General features: G+C 46.5%; 1 protein-coding gene across 1 annotated transcript; it reads left to right on the top strand.

Moving 5' to 3' along the window:
- Positions 1 to 12978: 12978 nt before the first annotated feature.
- LOC131274440 (BCL-6 corepressor-like protein 1) lies at positions 12979 to 16732 on the top strand. The gene is made up of 5 exons (XM_058280997.1): positions 12979 to 13164; positions 13901 to 13946; positions 14554 to 14614; positions 14891 to 15915; positions 16236 to 16732. Exons 1-5 carry the CDS (start codon positions 12979 to 12981, stop codon positions 16697 to 16699), a joined length of 1782 nt encoding a protein of 593 aa, XP_058136980.1. The 3' UTR covers positions 16700 to 16732.
- The last annotated feature ends 1746 nt before the right edge of the window (positions 16733 to 18478 follow it).

The following is an 18478-nucleotide window of genomic DNA, read 5'->3' as shown; positions in this document are numbered from 1 at the left end:
TGGGGGAAAAAAAAAAACACGAACACGAATGTCTATTAGCTTGGACATGGATAACAACAGGAGGTAAACCCTTAAACAGATTTATGTCTATTTAGGGGGAGATGGGTTGGGGGTGGGGGGGTGGGGGGGTGTGGGGACAGGAGGGATCCTGGAAGGGGAGGGACAGTATGGGGGAGGAGGGACTTTGGGGGGTTGGAAGGAGAGTGGGGGTGGGGGAGGGACCGTGGGAGAACTGTGGTGGGGGAAGGACTGTAGGGAGGGGTGGAGCGACTTTGGGGGTCAGGAGGGACCATGGGGGGTAGGATGGACAGTGGGGGGGGGAGGGACCCTGGGCGGAGGAGGGACCGTGGGGGGGAGGGGAGGCCATCCCGTCCGTGGGCCTCGGGACCCTTATTCTGACACCGGGCCCCAAGCCGCAGGCCAGCAGGGTTGGGCGAGGACCCCCAACAGGACCCTGCGGCTCCCGCCCGTCCCCTCCACACCCGCGGAGGCAGCGCCCCAAGCCAGGCGCCGCACTGCCCGGCCCCCACCCGCACCCTGAGGGGCGCAGGACCCGCGGCGGCGGCGGTGCCGCGCACAACTTTCCGGGACCCCGCGCCCCGCCAAGGGGAGCGAGCAGAAACTTGAAGGGGCGCGGGACGGGCGCCCCCTCAGCGCAGCACGGGGAGGCTCGCTCGCCCACTTCTCCGCGCCTGGGGGGGGTCCCCGACCGTCCTGCGCCCGCCCCGACGCCACGCCCGGTACAACTTACCGCTTCCGCGGGGCGGGGGACGCGGGCGGGGTCCCGAGGCGCGGGGCCCAGCGCTCTGCGCAGCCCGCCCACGCCGCGGGCCACTCCACGTCCCTCGTGCCCTCCTGCGTCGCGGGGGCTCCGCCTGAGGCCGCGCAGCAGTTCTCCGGGCGCCCCCAAACGCTGTGGTCTCTCCTGGCGCCGCGGTTTCTTCTGGCGCCGCCTCCACGTGCACTGGGCGGAGCTCCAACGGCCGCAGCGCCGCCAGCACCTCCAGCCAATGAGGTCTGGAGTCGAAGCCGGGACTCCACCCTGAAGAGGACGTGGCAGCTCCGTGACGGACAGTTCCCGGCATCCAATCAATGCGCGGTCCGTCTGGCGAAGGTTGTCGCGCTGCTGGCGGGGTGGGCCTACGCGCTCGGGGGATGGGGTGACTGGCAGTACACCAGCCACCTGGAGCGCGGGGTGAATCTCCGGGCTTGCGGAGGCGCGGCTCCAGCCACAGGGCGGGAACACCCGGAAAGGCAGAGCCCGGGGCTTCATCAAAACCTGGCCAGCTCGCTTAGAAGTTCAGCGCGAGGTTGTCTGGTCGCCTCATTGCTGGAGAGTGGCCGGACACGGGGATCCCCCCACAGCGGGGTTTCCCCACCCTCAATTCACCTGGAGGCCGCCTGGGTCGGGCGTGTTTGAGTCCCTGATGCCGGGCTGCCTTTGGGGGAAGCGCGATCTGAAGGGGCTCTGGCCGGTTGCAGCCCGACCTAGGCCCTCAGCGGGACCAGGGCCCCCCTTCCTCCTCAGACTTGGCAGCTTGGCTTTTCTCAGGACAGTCTTCAGGAATGATTTCCCCTGGCGGGCGTTCTGAGAACTTTGTTTCTCCCAAAATGATTCTATTGATAAATATTAATAAATCCTACCATACGTCCAAAGAATTCAGTCAGTGCTTTGGTAACTCACCTAGTTGTGCATGCATCACTTCAATCATTAGTAGTGTATGTTCATTATTTCAATAGTAATAATAAAGAAACATAAAAACAAGAAACTTCACCCCTCAATTTGAGTCCCCTGCTGTACAGAGCTGCTAGTTCTGGCTATGATAATACTATTATTGATTTATTAAGTGGTTTTATTCAGAAGTATTCACATATGATACTAAGGTGTATATTCAGTGACTTTCATTATACTGGCAAAGTTGTGCATTCATCATAACAAAAACCTTTAGAATTATTTCTTTACTCCAAGAAGAAACACTCCACACCTCTTAGCATGCCTTTGCTAGCCTAAGGTAACCATTAATCAAAGCTCATCTTTATAAATTGATTTATATTTATTTTATATAAATGGAATGATACAAGATCTCTTTAACTTTCTTTTGTACATTTCATAATTGAAATATAAACAATTAAAAAGGAAAAGGAAAACAATTGAATAAAAACATCCATTTCTCAATTAAATTTATCAGATACATATGGTTTTTTTTCAATCACACAACATGTTCCACAATAAATTGGGTTCATAGTATCACAATCATAGAGTATTTGTCCACTGGTGTCTGGCTTGCTTCATTCAACATGTCCTGCAGTTTCATCCATGTTGGAAATGTTTTACTTCATTTCTTCTTACACCTGCATATTATCCAAATGTTTCACTCTACCCCAGGATGTTTACCCATCCTTCTGTTGATGGACACCTGGGTCGTTTCCAACTTTTGGCAAACCACTATAAATACAGGTGTGCAGGTGTCAGTTCTTGTCACTGCTCTCAGTTCTTCTGGCTATATGCCCAGTAGTGGCATTGCAGGGTCACAGGGCAAATCTGTAGTCAACTTCTTTAGGAACTGCCAAAGGGACCTCCACAGTGGCTATATCATTAAGTGTTTCTCTCTCTCCACATCCTCTCCAACACATGTAGTTCTCTGTCTTCTTAATAGTGACAATTCTGGTAGGTGTGAAATGATATCTCATTGCAGTTTTTAAAAATTTATTGTCTTTGTTTTATTGTTTTATTACTTCATTCTTGCTTTGATTTGCATTTCCCTAATTATTAGTGATGTTGAGCATTTTTTTCATATTTTATTGGTTGCCGTTTGTATTTCTTCCTTGGACAAATGTCTGTTCAAGTCTTTTGTCCATTTTTTATATTTTTTTATTAATTTATTGAAGTATAACACTCATACGTAAACATACGTAAACAATAAGTGTATAATAATCATTGTGAACTTACAAAACAAGCATATATAACATCTTACAAGACTCTCACAACTCACCCTACCACCAATAACTGCATTGTTGTTAAAACTTTTAACTAATAATTAAAGAGCATTCTCCTAATATTACTACTAATCAAAGGATTTTCCCCAAACCAATCCTATTATTGTCTTCATATCATATATAGATGAACATACATAAACAATTAAGTGTGTGGTAAAAGTTGTGAGCTGACAAAGCCAACATGCGTAACATCATACAGGGATCCCATACATCAAGCCTCCACCAACACCTAGCATTGTCGTGAGGCATTTATGACAAATTATGAAAGAATATTGATAAGATCTTACTACTAATCGTAGTCCTTATCTTACATTTGGTGAATTTTTCTCCCAAACCACCCTAGTATTATTTTTTAATATATTTTTATGACAGAAGTTGTAAACTTATAAAACAAGCATGCACGTGTGCACAATTAACAAACAACAACCCTCCATCAACACACCACACTGTGGTGGAACATTTGCTACAGATGAGATAACATCATCTGATTGTTGCCATGACCATAGTGTACATTGGGCTCTCATTTTCCATACTGACTCATTATCAACACAGTACATCTTTCACATAGGTGCTAGATTATTATTACTGCTAACCACAGTCCATAGGTCACTCCAGCTGTATTTTCCCATGCTTCTCCACCTTCCCAGTACCCTGCCGTACTGATGCCCATTGCTCTAGCTCACAAAGGACACCCTTGCATCTGTTCCCATCAACCATGATTCTTATCCACCTCTTGGATTACTATGCTATTCAGTTCCTAGATTATTCTCTAGCATTCTGTCAATTGGTATTTACATCCCTACATGACCATTTCAGCCACGTCCCCATTTAGACACTAGCTGTTACTCACTATGTGTTACCATCCACTCTATATATTTCTACACTTTTACACTTATGCTAATTAAAAATTCTACGTACATTAAACATCAGTAGTCCATCTCAGTCCTCCTCTTATCTCCTTTAAGGACCCACCACATACCACCAGGTCTTGAGGATATTTTCCTACAATTTCTTCCAGAAATTTTATGGTTCTTGCTTTTATTTTTAGGTTTTTGTTCCATTTTTAAATTAATTTTTGGATGAGGTGTGAGATAGGGGTCCTCTTTCCTTCTTTCTACTATGGATATCCAATTCTTTCAGCACCATCTGTTGAATGCACTGTTCTCCCCGAGCTGTTTGGGTTTGACAGGCTAGTCAAAAAAAAGACTTGACCATACATGTGAGCATCTGTTTCTGAACCATAAATTGGGTTCCGTTGATCCTTGTGTCTGTCTTTATACCAATACCATACTGTTTTTAACACTATACCTAGGTAATAAGACCATATACCCTGTGGATCTCCATAGCCTTCAGAAGAACCAGTACCTAGGGTTGTATCTACTTTGGCTTTTTCTGGGGTCTTGCTGTGGTGTGAGGACAACAACATCCCAGTGTCCACAGAATGGAGAAATAAAATATGGACTACAGTGGACTTACTGATATTCTACTATAGAACTATTGTGATGAGTAATAGAAGAAATTTTAGCATTGAGGTGGAGAAAATGGCCACATATTTGCTGAGGGCAGGAAGAGGGAAAAATGATCACATCTGAGTCCAGCTCCATCAGACAGAAACACCAGCTCCAAAGAAGGGCCAACTGAGATGGCACTGAACTCCATCTGCCATGACCACAGAACCTGTGGGTCTCTGTAGCCCTCAGAAGAACCAATACCCGCGGTTGTATCTACTTTATCTGTCTCTGGGACTCTGCTGAGGTGTGCATAAGGGCAACCCCTCTGATAACCTCCCTGCTCTTTTTTGGAGACTCATAGCCATATAAACTAATTCGTCCTTTCCATTTCCCCCTTTTATTCAGGTCAAAAATCACTTTTAACTCCTGGTATTATATGTAGACTGACCCTTTTATTCGGGTCATTTTCTAGTTGATGATGTAACTAGAAAATGATTCTTACTTCTTGATAGATTTCTCCCTTTATTAATGTAGGGGTTTTTTTTATTCTCTTATCATAGTTTTGCATTCAAAGTCTCTTTTATCTGATATTTGTATGGCTAGTCTCACCCTTTTCTGATTATTGTTTGCATATAAAATTGTTTTTTTAATCGTTCACTTTTAGTCTCCTTGCAATTTTAGTCTAAGGTGAGATTCTTTTAGGAAGTATATAGATGGGTCCTATTTCTTTATTATTCTGCCAATCTGTATCTCTTGTTTGGAGAATTAAGCCTTTAACATTCAGGGTTATTTCTGTGAAGGAAATACTTATCTTAGTCAAATTTTCTTTAGTTTTGTGTATGCCATATGTTTTTATTTCTCTCTTTATCTTTTCAGTTGTTCTTATCCTTCCTCCACCTTTTTTCTCCTGTTTTTCCTTTCATCCTCCCAAACTCCCTTTAGTATATCTTGAAGGCCAAGTTTCTTATTGGCATACTCTATTAATTTCTGTTAATCCATTAATATAGTGAAACCTCCCTCATTTTTAAATGCCAGCTTTGTTGGATAGAGAATTCTTGGCTGGAAGATTTTTTGTCTTAGAACCTTAACTCTGTCATATCACAGCCTTCTTGCCTCCATGGCTTCCGATGAGAAATCAGCACATAATCTTATCGAGCTTCCCTTGTATGTGATGGATATCCAGTCTCTTGTTTTTAGTATTCTGTCTTTGTCTTGAGTTTTGTACTACTTGACAAGTGCATGTCTTACCGTAGGCCTGTTAGGATTTGTAGTGTTTGGGTGTGCTGCGCTTTCTGCACATGTACATCCATGTTCCTCAATAGAGTTGGGAAATTTTCAACCATTATTCCCTCCAATACTCCTTCAGTTCTTTCTCCCTTCTCTTCTCTCTTTGGGATGCCTGTAACAGGTATGCTTGTGAATTTTGTGTTGTCATTCAAATCCGTAAGTCGTTGCTGGAGTTGTAATAAATATTTATCTTCCTGCCTAATTCTTTTACAACCACTAAGCCATGAAATCAGAATTCTTTCTTTCCAGGTAGCCCTGTCTCACCCTTTAAAAGCCACTGCAAAGCCTCCACCTCTCAACTAGAGCAGGTCTTCCCTGCTTGTGGATGCTTGTGCTTCTCATGCTCCCAGGTCCTTCTGAGACTCAGTGGCTTCCCTCTGCTTCTCCTTGCACAAACATGAAGAGCAGGAACTGCTGGGAGTTACTGGTACTTTGTCCACTTTCTTGAATTTTGGAAATTCTTCATAATGCTTTGTCATCTCTTTTGGTCAGAATGTCATATGTTTTTTAAAAAATTCTCTCCTAGGGAAATGAACTTGGCCCATTGGTTAGGGCGTCTGTCTACCACATGGGAGGTCCGCAGTTCAAACCCCGGGCCTCCTTGACCCATGTGGAGCTGGCCCATGCGCAGTGCTGTTGCGCGCCAACGGTGCCGTGCCACGCAGGGGTGTCCCCTGTGTAGGGGAGCCCCACGCGAAAGGAGTGCACCCCGTAAGGAGAGCCGCCCAGCATGAAAGAAAGTGCAGCCTGCCCAGGAATGGCACCGCCCACACTTCCCGTGCCGCTGATGACAACAGAAGTGGACAAAGAAACAAGACGCAGCAAATAGACACAGAGAACAGACAACCGGAGGGGGGGGGGGATTAAATAAATAAATAAATCTTGAAAAAAAAATTTCTCTGCCTTTTCCCCTCCCTCCAGTTGTCTGCTCTCTGTGTCCATTCGCTGTGTATTCTTCTGTGACCTCTTCTATCCTTTTCAGCGGCACCGGGAATCTCTGTTTCTTTTTGTTGCGTCATCGTATTGTGTCAGCTATTCGTGAGTGCAGTGCCATTCTTGGGCAGGCTGCACTTTCTTTCATGCTGGGTGGCTCTCCTTACAGGGAACACTCCTTGTGCATGGGGCTCCTCTAGGCGGTAGACACCTTGCGTGGGGTGGCACTCCTTGCGTGCATCAGCACTGTGCATGGGCCAGCCCACACAGGTCAAGGAGGCCCAGGGTTTGAACCGTGGATCTCCCATGTGATAGCCAGAGGCCCAATCCATTGGACCAAGTCCGCTTCCATCATATGCTTTTTACTGTTATTGCTTCCTGTTCCTGTTAATTTCTATTTTATGAGGAAATTCTTAAACTATGCCACCATTTCTACCAATTTTTCAGAATTCATCATTCATCTTTGAAAGATAGTTGTTTGTTAAACAATTTTAATTGAAAATTTCCTTATTGTTAGCTTTTGAAAGAAATCATACATCTCAATTTAAATGTTAGCAATGCTTCAGTCTTCTCTTTCACTTTCTTATGTTTTGGTTCCACTATGATGTGAATAGAAATAAAGTTTTGAACTCATTTTGCTTCTGAAAACTGAGAATTCTTTTAATTTTTTTACACTTCTAAAAGTTAATAGATTACAAAGAATGTTATATTTAAAAAGATATAAAAACGTGAGGTTCCCATATACCCCACTCCTCACTTCCCCGACTCCATCATTTTTTAAATTGTATGTTTTTGAAGCTGTATACCTCAAGAAAAAAGTTACATTAAAAAATATGAGTGCGGCAGACTTGATCCAGTGGTTAGGGTGTCTGTCTACCACATGGGAGGACCACAGTTCAAACCCCAGGCCTCCTTGACCCATGTGGAGCTGGCCCATGTGCAGTGCTGATGCAGGCAATGAGTGCCCTGCCTTGCAGGGTTGTCCCCCACATAGGGGAGCTCCTCGCTAAGCAGTGCACCACGTAAGGACAGCCGCCCAGCGGGAAAGAAAGGGAGGCCTGCCCAGCAATGGTGCGGCACACAGGGAGAGCTGATGGGACAAGATGACTCAACAAAAGAAGCACACATTCCCATGCCATTGACAACAACAGAAGAGGACAAAGATGACGCAGTAAATAGACACAGAGAACAACCGGGGTGGGGGTGGGGTGGGGGAAGAAGAGAGAAATAAAAAAATAAATAAATCTTCAAAAAAAAATGAGGTTTCCGGATACCCCTCAACCCCCCCACGCCACTCCTCCCACACCAACAACCTCCTCCATCATTGTGGCACAGTCATTGCACTTGGTGAATACATGGTGAAGCACTGCTGCACTATATAGATAATAGTTTAACCTGTCATTCACACTCTCCCCTAGTATGTTCACTGGGCTATGGCAGGATACATGAAGTCCAGCACTTGACCCTGCAATATCATTTAGGACAACTCAAAGTCCCAAAAATGCCCCCACATTACATCTCTCCTTCCCTCGCCCTGCCCTCAGCAACTACTGTGGCCACTTTCTACACCTCAATGCTACGATTTCTTTTATTACTAGTCATGACAGTTTTACAGTAGAATATCAGTAAGTACACTCTAATCCATCTTTTATTCCTCCATTCTGTGGACCCTAGGATGGTGATAAACACCCCACCTCTAGATCAAGAGGAGGTTTAGATTCCACGTGGATGATGGATGCAATTCCTCTGCTTGCAGTTGTTGGCACTCTTGGTTACCTGGTTGGCCATCTTCACCTTCCTCTTAGCTGACCTGGTAAGTCCAAAGAACCAGAGATTAGGAGTGGCAACTCTGCTGAGGTTCAGGGCCCAGTTGGCTCATGGGCAGCCCAGAGATTCAAATCCCCTGAGTATACGCCAACCCTAGCACCAACCACAGGTTCACTAAAAGTGACAGAAGAGGTATGTGTAAGAAGGTCACATCTGAGTCCAGCTACATCATAGTCAGGAGCACAAATTCCAAAGTACGGCCCTCTGACATAGCACAGAACTGCAAATCCATCTGCCATGACCATATATACCTGTGGATTTCCATAGCCTTCTGGAGAACCAGCACCTAGGGTTGTACCTACTTTGGTTGTCTCTGGGGTCCTGCTGAAGTGTGCTTAAGCATGGCCCCTCTGATGACCTCCTGACTCTCTTTGTAAGACTCTTAGCCATATAAATTCATTTGCCTTTGCCATTTCCCCCTTTGATTCAAGGTCAAAAAGCAATTTTTAACACTTGTTCCAACATGTAGGCTGAGACATTCTGTTGGTCTGAGTTGACCCTTTTATCCAAGGTCTCTCTCCAGTTGCATCACCAGTTAGTGATTGGTAGTAATCCCTCAGTGGCAGGGAGGCTCAACCCCGGGAGTCACGTCTCATGCTAGGGGGAAGGTAATGCATTTATACGCTGAGTTTGGCCACATTTGAGCAACAGGGAGGCTCTCAGGAGGTAATTCTTAGACACCCTGTAGCTCTAGGACTAGTTTACTACCTCAAGTAATGAAGATTGTCACTGTGGGTCCTGAGTGGAGGGGGAGAGAGGTGCAGAATAGATGGAAGCAGGACAACTTGGCGGCAATGGAAGTGCTCCACAAGATCATGCAATGATGGACATAGGGCATGTTAACTTACACCAAAAGTGTATAAAAGTCTATAAGCTAAAATGTAAACCATAATGTAAATCATAAGGAAGCTAAAAATTTAGAAATTTGTACAGTCTAAAATATAAACCATAGTGGAAACCAAAATGGAAACATGTTTGATAGCTATGTTTCAAAATCTGTACATCAGCTACAGAAAATATAACATGAACATGTAAAAAGATCATTGCTGGGGAAAGGGGAAAAGGGTTTGATGTTGGATATATGGGAGCCCCCTATACTATGTATGTGAATGACTGTGATCTAAAACTTTTTTGAAGACAAAATTTAAAAACTAGGAAAAAAAAAAAAAAGGGTGCAGACACTGAGGAAGAAATGAAAGAAAGTGCCTTGCCATATACATACAGGGCAACAGCTATTAGAGTGATGAAAATCAAAATGTTTGAAAAAAAGCTTTATAATATTTTTCATTTTATTAATACAACCGTTCATTTTTACTTTATTGTAGTATTTCTAACTTGTTATGTATTCTATTTCTAAACTTTAAACCCATCACTATATTTCATTTTGCTATTAATTGAAATTGGCACTATATTAGGCTTCATTGTTGTGAAGTTTTGGACCACAGAGAGGTTCAGCTCTGGCAGGGGAGGACAGTGGTGTGGGGTGTTATTGATGGGGGGGCACGTGAGTGGGAGTAGTTCTCCACGTCATGTGTATAGGGGACATAAAAAAGTTCTGATATATCTTGGGTATTTTTATAGTAGTTAGAATTACAAACATCAACTGAGGGAGTGCTGAGTTCCTACCCAGGGGAGCTCTGTCACATTCCCCAATGGAACAACAGTAATCCCCAAGTCTAACGGCAAAGACCAACAAAGAAGAATGGTCCAAACTACGGGACATTGTAGATCCCCCCAGGGCCCACTGGATGGAATGTGGGAGAGTGTGGGCTATGATGTGGACCACTGACTATGGGGTGCAGCGATGCCCAGAGATGTACTTACCAGGTGCAAGCGATGTGTCATGATGATGAGAGAGAGTGTTGCTGTGGGGGGAGTGGGGGGTGGGGGTGGTGGGGTTGAATGGGACTTCATATTTTTTGAATGTAATATTTTTTAAAAAATGAATAAAAAAATAAAGCCCTTTGTAAAAAAAATAAACACATTACTTAAATACTAAAAAAAAAAAAGAGGAATGGTCCAATCATGAGCCCTTGATACTGATGATTATGCTTATGAGCCTGTGTACCTGAAATATAAAGGAGGCCTAGAGCTGAGAATTCTTTTTAAACTCTTTAAGCATGCTTACTTTGTATACTGCTTCTGTATTAGTCAACCAGAAGGGTGCTGGTACAAAATACCAGAAATGGGTTGATTTTTATAAAGGGTATTTATTTGGGGTAGGAGCTTACAGATACCAGGCCATAAAGCAAAATTTACTTTCCTCACCAAATTCTGTTTTCATGTGTTCGAGCAAGATGGCTGTGGATGGCTGTGAGGGTTCAGGCTTCCTGGGTTCCTCCCTTCCACAGCCTTGCTTCTCTCTGGGTTCAGGGTTCCTTTCTTTCCAGGGCTTGCTTCTTCCTGAGCTCAGCATTCCTCTCTTCCTGGGGCTGGCTTCTCTTTCCTCTGTGAGTATATGTCCTGAGGCCCCTGCTGAAGGCTTCAGCATCAAACTCTAACATCATAAACCATTAACACTGTCCTTTGCCATGCCTTTGATCTGTGAGTCCCCAGCCACCAAGAGGCAGGGACTCAGTGCCCTATTGACATGGCGGAATCAAAGCCCTACTCATAACTTAATCATGCCCAGGTACAGACCAGATTACATACATAATCCAATATCTACTCTTGGAATTCATATCCATATCAAACTGCTCCAACTTCATCCATTTCTAGCATCTCCAGTTCATACTTAATTCCTGCTGCTTGCTCAAAGTCTACTTTCCATCTTGCTCAGGGTAAATGGTTTTCTCATCTATTTTCTAACTGTAAAATATGAGCAATATGTTTTTTAACTTTAGGAATCTTCAGAAGATGTCTAAAGGTGATTTGACTTGGTTTCTCCCAGATGCTATGGACTTAACAATTCGGATGGATTTTCATGCTCTTTCTTTCATTGGGATCCTCATTCTGCGAGAATGGTATAATTCAAATCTTTGGATTATATGAGGGAGAGGCTACAGTTATACATTATTCAGGAAGGTTTTGATAGTAATTATCAAGTTCCCACCAAGTACCAACAAAAGCTAGATGTTTCACTCACTTGGGCATCATCTAAATTTTTCTAAGTCCCTTTTTTCAATTAAAGACAAAGATCTTTTGTAGCAGATAGGTGGCATTTTGATTACATGGGATTACATATCAAGCTCCTCCAACTAGCCAAGTTGAAAGGCAGTTCCTCAGTGGGGCTCACATCCAATAAACCACTAGGATCATGCATTGGGCACAATTCCAAGGCTACCTGGACGCAGTGTGGTCTTTTCATTCTAGTTTCAGTCATAAGTTTAACACTCTTGATTTTCGTTGTTGAGATTTTTGTAGTGGTGACTTCTGTAGTCCATTGAGGATTTATTCTAAGTTCCGGAGAGCTCAGAAGTATTTTTCAAAATGGGCTCAATCTAAATAATCCGGCATTGTGATATTTTCAAGTGGGAGGCCATTTCTGAATGCCTTGTCATCTTAAATTGCATTTTAATTGTAAGAATTTTTGAAAAATAGTCTCTGACAATTTTGGTGAAATCATGGTTCTATGCTTACCCTAGTATGAGTGGGAAATGATTGTTCTCAGTATGCTAAATTTGTATAAATAGAGTCATTTTTCTAATACTTGATTTTAATCTAATGTTATCCTTCAATCCATTAAAATTTTAATCATATTAATTAAGTGAAACATTAAATGGCAAGTTTTCTGAAAAGACTTTAATGAAAAACCAAGAACCCTCCTGAAGTCAAGAGAGAGTAAATACAGGAACATGGCTTGAATTGTAAGTTCCCTGGGTAAAGACGCTGATGGGAAAGTTGATACTGGAGAAAGCTGGTGGAGAAAAGATCTGCTAGGTCTGGTAAATTCTCCACCTAAAAGAAAAATCTGACCAAAAACATTACAAACAGAAATATCTGAACCCAAATTTCAGTAGTGATCATGGGGAGAAACTCTGATACATGTTAGGGTATTTCACACACACTCACATACAAAGAAACAAGCAAGCAAACAAACAAACAAAAAACAGGCCACTAGGCTTGAGAGAAGAGGAGTCTCTAGGTGTAAATCAAGAGTTTTGGCAAAATTCCTGGGAGAAAGTCACATTGTCAAAGGCCATGATGGAATTGGTGAATTAGTACACTGGTCAGTATATATTTCTGCCCAGAGTGAAATGGAAAATTACACTTAAAGTATACCAATGAAGTGAGTTAAGTGTGTATTTGTAAAATAGGAAGCCACAGAAAACTATGGAGAGAACAATAGGATGAGGAAGGGTGTTGGTGGGGTCTGAGGAGAACGAGGGGGGATGGGCTGTGTGGACACCTTCCTCTGGTCATCCCCTCCCCCACCAACTGAACCACTGTGACTGTTTGAAGCCCTGTGATGTCACCTCAGAACTCTAGGCTGAAATGTGCTTGCTCAGGGCCAGTTGCCTGAGGCAGCGATTGCGTATGCAGTATGGAGGCATTCCTGTTCGTTCTAATCCTGTTCAGTACCCTGTGGCTGAGCGAAAGCACAGCCATAGGGGTACTCGGATCTCTCTTCTTCCTCTTCCTTGGAGTGCGGCTCTTCACCATCTTGGCCCACTCTAAGAAGAGGAAGGTGAAATTTCGGAGAGTCCAGCGACACCTGGACTTGAGTGAGGTAAGGGACCCTGGGATCAGTTAATGGTCGAGACTCACTGTTTTTGCCTATCCCACTTCTCACTTTCTAAACCCATTATGTAGGCCCAGAGGGACACCTTAGTAATAACCTCTCACAGAGTAGACCCTATCATCTAGGGAGCAGGTAGGGGAAGGCTGTTTTGAAGTGGGGCAACTGTTTCATTTCAAAACTCATAAATCGTCCATGTGGGTGTGGCAGAGGGCTCCAGGATAAATTCAGTCATACTTGGTGGCAACGGGTTGTAAGTTTTAAGAAGTTCAGGGTATTCAACTAAAGACAGTCTCTCAACACTTGCTCACTCTTCATATCCCTCAGCAGGTTTCCCTTGGACAAGCGGGTTCCATGTGGGAGGGTTGGTGTGGAGAGCAGTGCTGAGCCCTGGGAAGGCTCAAGGACATGTTCTTGTCCAAGTTGGGATATCAGGGACCAGCAGCCTTCTGTGAAGCCACACTTGCTCCTCTAGAGTGCAGATTCTGTGTCCTCTTCATAAGAAGGCTCTTCTCAAAAAAGACTCCACTAAAAATCAATTGATAGCTCATCAAGAAAAAAAATGTGTTATTCAAAGATGAAAAGATAATCACTGGAATTAACTCCCTAAAAAGGTTTAGCAGACTAATACAAGGGATACGTTATTGATGGATAGGGTTCTGAAGGTTTCCTTGAAAAGACAGAGATTGTATCCCATGAGATCCTATCTTCTTTTTTGGTTTGACAGTGTCAGCACAGAGGCAAGGGACTCGAGGAAAAGGGTGAATTAACAGGTAAGGTTCTGTTCTCCCAACACATCTGCTCCAAGGGTGAACCAAAGCCTCAATCCTGCACAGCCAAAGTCACCTTCCTAGTCTGAGCCCGTCAAAGTTGTTAAAGACCCTCTCAGAGAACAGAGGTCCCAGAGGGCATGAACACAAGGAAGACGCTCAGACCTTGGGACACTCTCACATCCTCCACACATCCTGACAAAGAAAGAGGGAAGGGGCTGGACATACAACGTGTGTGCGATACAGTGCAACAAACCTTGGTGGAATGGGAAAGCAGGAATTGTGTAGCCTGCTAGGGGCAAAGAGTTTAAGCGCACTAAACCTGAGATTCCTCCCGTGAAATAGCTTTTTTTTTGCAGGGAATGAACAGGCTATTTGTAGGGATCACATGATACAATTCGTGGGAAAGTCCTTGAGAAATGATTGCCCATGAAGCGTGTGTAAGCCCCTCCATTGTTTCCCGTGACCATTGGACATGATCTCCCCATTCTTGGAGCTCCTAGAATCTATTTCTCTAGAAGCCTCACCCAACAGGCTATGGCATGCAGCCCCAGAGCAGGTGTTTTCCTCCTGCCCTCACCATGTGTAACCCAGTCTCCTGATTTCCCAGCTTGGAGAGCTTGCCAGGGAGGCGCCGTGGGGACACCAGGTGTGAGTCCTCCTCGGAAAAGGTGATTCCTGTTTATTCCCTCTTTCCTGCTCCCCCTCCTGAGCATGGCCTGTGCTCTCCAGGTTCCCAGAGCACTCTCGGGGGGATAAGAAATGGGACCACGGAGACAAAAAAATGCACAGGAAAGCCATGGGGATTGGGTCAAATGTCTGCGAGAAACCCGGGCTGCAAGCAATCAGTTGGGACGGAGGCAGCAGCAGCCCCTCCTCGGCCAGGCCTGCTAGGGCTCCCTGCCCCCTTCTTCCTCTGACTAAAGCCTCTGATTTCTTTCCTGCAGCCCCCTGCGCAAGGAACCTGGAGCGGCCAGACACTGTCGCGTCACCTGTCACCCGTGGGCCTTTCCACCTCCCCGGGATGACCGCCCGCCAAAGGGGGACCGTGCGGAGGGTGCTGCTCCATCTGGGACCCCTTTGGTGGCCTGGTGTCTGGCCGCCAGGCGACCTCCACACCCACAGAGTGACCCGCCTGTGAGATCTCTGGCTGGGTCCTCTGGGAGACTTGCCTCTGGCGGCCCACTCTTCCCTCCAGGGGCACAACCACCTGCCCCTCTGTGGGAGGCCCCAGCAGCACTGCTGGGGGTGAGAACCTCCCTCCAGGTGGTGTCTGGGGAAGCCCACCCTCCCTTTGCAGGCACCATCCTGGTCCTTTCGTTTCCTTCCTCTTTCCCTCCCTTTTACTCCTTCCCCCCTTATTCCACCCTGGCCGCCCCCTCCTCCCCACCACTGGCCATTTCCCTCTTTCCACAATCCTCCCTGGCACTGTCCCCCACATTCCCAACCTTGTTTTTGACCTTTACCCCGAGCCCACTCACCCCTGCATCCTGGCTTCCCCCACCCCGCCCCTCTTTTTCCGTCTTCCCAAAGTTCCTCTCATCCCCACCGGCAGCTCTTCCATCTCTGCCCCAGGTGGCTTGTGGCCCATTCCACCTGCCAGCCCTCTGTTCCTCCCTTTCCTGCCCCACAACCCTGTCCTGCTCCCTGCCCCTGCCCACCCCTTCCCTTGCCTTGCCTTGCCTCTCCCCTCTGCCCTCTGTGCCTTCAGGACATCTACAGAGGGCATGGGCAAGAGGCATCCCTGCACCCCACCCTTGTGCCCTCTCCCTCCCCTTAATTCAGCCCAGTGAAATCAGGGCCAATCCTAGCCTGTGCAGGGGTGTCCTGGGCAGTCGCCCTCTACCCCTGACCCCTGCACACCTGGCTGCTGTTGCTACAACTTCAAGCAGCACAACTAACCCCCTGTCCATTGGGGTGGACATAGAGCCACAAGTCCAGGCCAGCCCAGTGGACTTAAACCTGGAATCAGGTACGTTGGCTTCTGGGGCCTCTCAGGCCATGCCCAGGGAGGAGCCAGTGGGGGCCTGGCCACTTCTCAGGTGGTGGGTCCTGGAGGGAGACCAGGGAGAGCCACCTGTGGCAGGAGGACTTCTCTTAGCCCTCCGTACAAAGAAGCACTATAATCGGACCACGTTCCAGCCACTTCTCCAATTGGGGAACAATCTAAAGTCCTCCTTAGAAAACGTCCACCAGAAAAAGGGCTGAGGGATCCCCAAGGCCAAGGGAAGAGAAGCCCCTCTCACCCAGATCAGAGATTTTCCTGACACCCTTTCTTGATGATCCCATCAGGCCTGGAAAAAACACAGGATTTCCAGGAACCCAGAAGAAACAACATCGTACGGAGGGCCCTTCACTGGATTACACACCGGAAAAAGACCAAGGGGCAGGAAGGACCCCCAAAGGGAGCAAAACGAAGACCAGCCCCTGGGATGTCCCCACGCACCGGAGAAAAAGAATCTGAATCCAGCTGCTCCCGAAAGGGAGCTTTAGCTGCACCAAATGCACTCCCTGAACCTCAGGCTGGACCTGGGGGGGACTGGGGCCTCAGAAAGAAGCCACGGAAACCCCACCCCAGAAAAGTCCGCTTTGAGGCTTCCTCAGAGTGTCTCATTTATTATCCTGACTCTGCCCCCTGTGAGCTCCTGCCAGACGCAGTGGTTTGCCACGACAAAGTAAAAAACCCAGAACATTCGGGGAGACCTTTCAAATGGGGGAAACTGTGCTGCATAGGGTGTTTCCCACACATGAACTAATGTGTTCTAGAAATAAAGTTATTCTTCCTTCAAGCCGCTGCTTTTCATGATAATTTGTTATTTCTCCAACAATTCACACACCAAGCACTAACCAACGGAAACAGCAAAATGCCACAGTAGCTCAAAACTCCCTTACAGTTTGGTAATGTAATCTGAGAATTACCCCCAATTGAGAATTCTTAAATGTGACTTTTGAGCGGGTGGTGAGTCAAGCCCAAGGCAACACATTCCTCTTGCCCAAAATGCGTCATCCATGGCAGCAATGTCTCCAGGTATTGGCAGGTTACTAACACTTTTATATAGCATCTAAGAAACTTTGTGCTTGATTTTTTTGAAAGAAATTTTCCCACACAACAGGGATGATGGAATGCCAGGGTGTCAGGAGCTAAGTGGCAGCACTTGACAAAGACCAAGTAGGTGTGGCTAGTGTAATGACCCTAGACTCAAAGCAGCAGTCGCAAGAGTCTGCCCTGCAGAAACCTATGATATTGGGTAGGGGATTGTGGGATATGTGTAAGTGAAATAGAAAATCTACTCAATCCTTTCTTGATTTGTATAAGAGAAGGATTTTAGATCAAGTGCCAAAAAACAGAGTCATGCCCCCTCAGTCAATTCAAAATCAGGATCATTTACAGACCTGGAAGCCCTGACTGAAGGGATGCCCAGGTCTTCTTCAGATAGCACCCTGCTGTGCTTCCCCATTTTATACTGTTCATCTTCCTCCCAGCTTTCCCCGTGAGAAAAGGAAATGATCAGACACTCAGGGATTATTGGACACTGACTCAGAACTGACATTAATTTTGAGGCCCAAAATATCACTGTGACCCCAATCTGAACATGCATTTGGGGCAACCAAACTGGGCCATGTGGCTGCCCCGAGGTGGCTTTGTTTGTTTTGCTTGTTGTTTGTTTTTATTGTTTCAGGAGCACCAGGAACCAAACCAGGACCTTCCCTGCAAGGCAGGGGCTCAAGCACTTGAGACACATCCACTCCCAAACCAAGATTTATTTGACATATACACAGAATGTCGCTCCCTGTTGGTGGGTTTCTGTTCCTGTGTTTTCAAAGTAAACAGCTGTAGGAACCCTCTCTGCTGTCTGTGGTTGTGCGTCTGTCCCTCTGGCCCTGAGCTGTCCCCAGGGAAGGGGTTCCCTTTGCCCCACCCCACCCACCGCAGCTTGACGCAGCTGTGCCTTACTAGCTTCTCACAGCCCTTCATGTGGCAGGCGAGGGCATCGTGGCACCTTGCCTCACCACTTGTGAACCCAGAGGTCCCTGACCAGAGCACAGTGTGCACCCTGGTTTCCTGAATCACTTTGTGTCCCATGTCTCGCCCTGCGGACAAACTGGGGACCTCACCCAGACATCTTCTGCTGGCCTCCAGGGAGGATGTTCATGTGGCACCCCCCCCCCAAATAAAGTGCCCCCAGGGGTCGGGTGTGCCTCCCAGCATCTCTTGGGGCTCCAGGACCACCCCACCTGGAAAGCAGGTGTTGTTCTCCTCACGCAGTGCCCACATCCACCTCCCCCCCAGTGCCATCACCCAGCACCACGTCCAGAACCCAACAGGTGCTGAGAAGGTTCTGGAGGGAATTCTCCCAGCTTCACAACCCTCCAAGGTGTTGCGAGTCAGGTCTGGAGATGCCGCGTGGCCAAGAACTGGTACAGAACCCGGATGACACGGCCAAGAGCCCACACTCTACCCTGGGGAGGGGGCTGGGTGCCCCAGGACCTGCCCTGGCAGACGTGTGTGAATGGTGGGCTTGAGGCAGGGTATG

Source organism: Dasypus novemcinctus, chromosome 19 (assembly GCF_030445035.2).
Source record: "Dasypus novemcinctus isolate mDasNov1 chromosome 19, mDasNov1.1.hap2, whole genome shotgun sequence".
In the NCBI taxonomy this organism is placed as follows: Eukaryota; Metazoa; Chordata; class Mammalia; order Cingulata; family Dasypodidae; genus Dasypus; species Dasypus novemcinctus.
Note: the sequence above shows the minus strand (reverse complement) of the source record. Positions and strands in the feature narration are given on the sequence as shown.

Bases quoted from the DNA above. Each gene is read 5' to 3' on its own strand.
- LOC131274440 (XM_058280997.1), top strand. From the start codon at position 12,979: ATGGAGGCATTCCTGTTCGTTCTAATCCTGTTCAGTACCCTGTGGCTG. The intron at 13,947-14,553 runs GTAAGGTTCTGT...CTGATTTCCCAG, and splicing joins GGAAAAGGGTGAATTAACAG to CTTGGAGAGCTTGCCAGGGA. The intron at 15,916-16,235 runs GTACGTTGGCTT...TGATCCCATCAG, and splicing joins GGACTTAAACCTGGAATCAG to GCCTGGAAAAAACACAGGAT.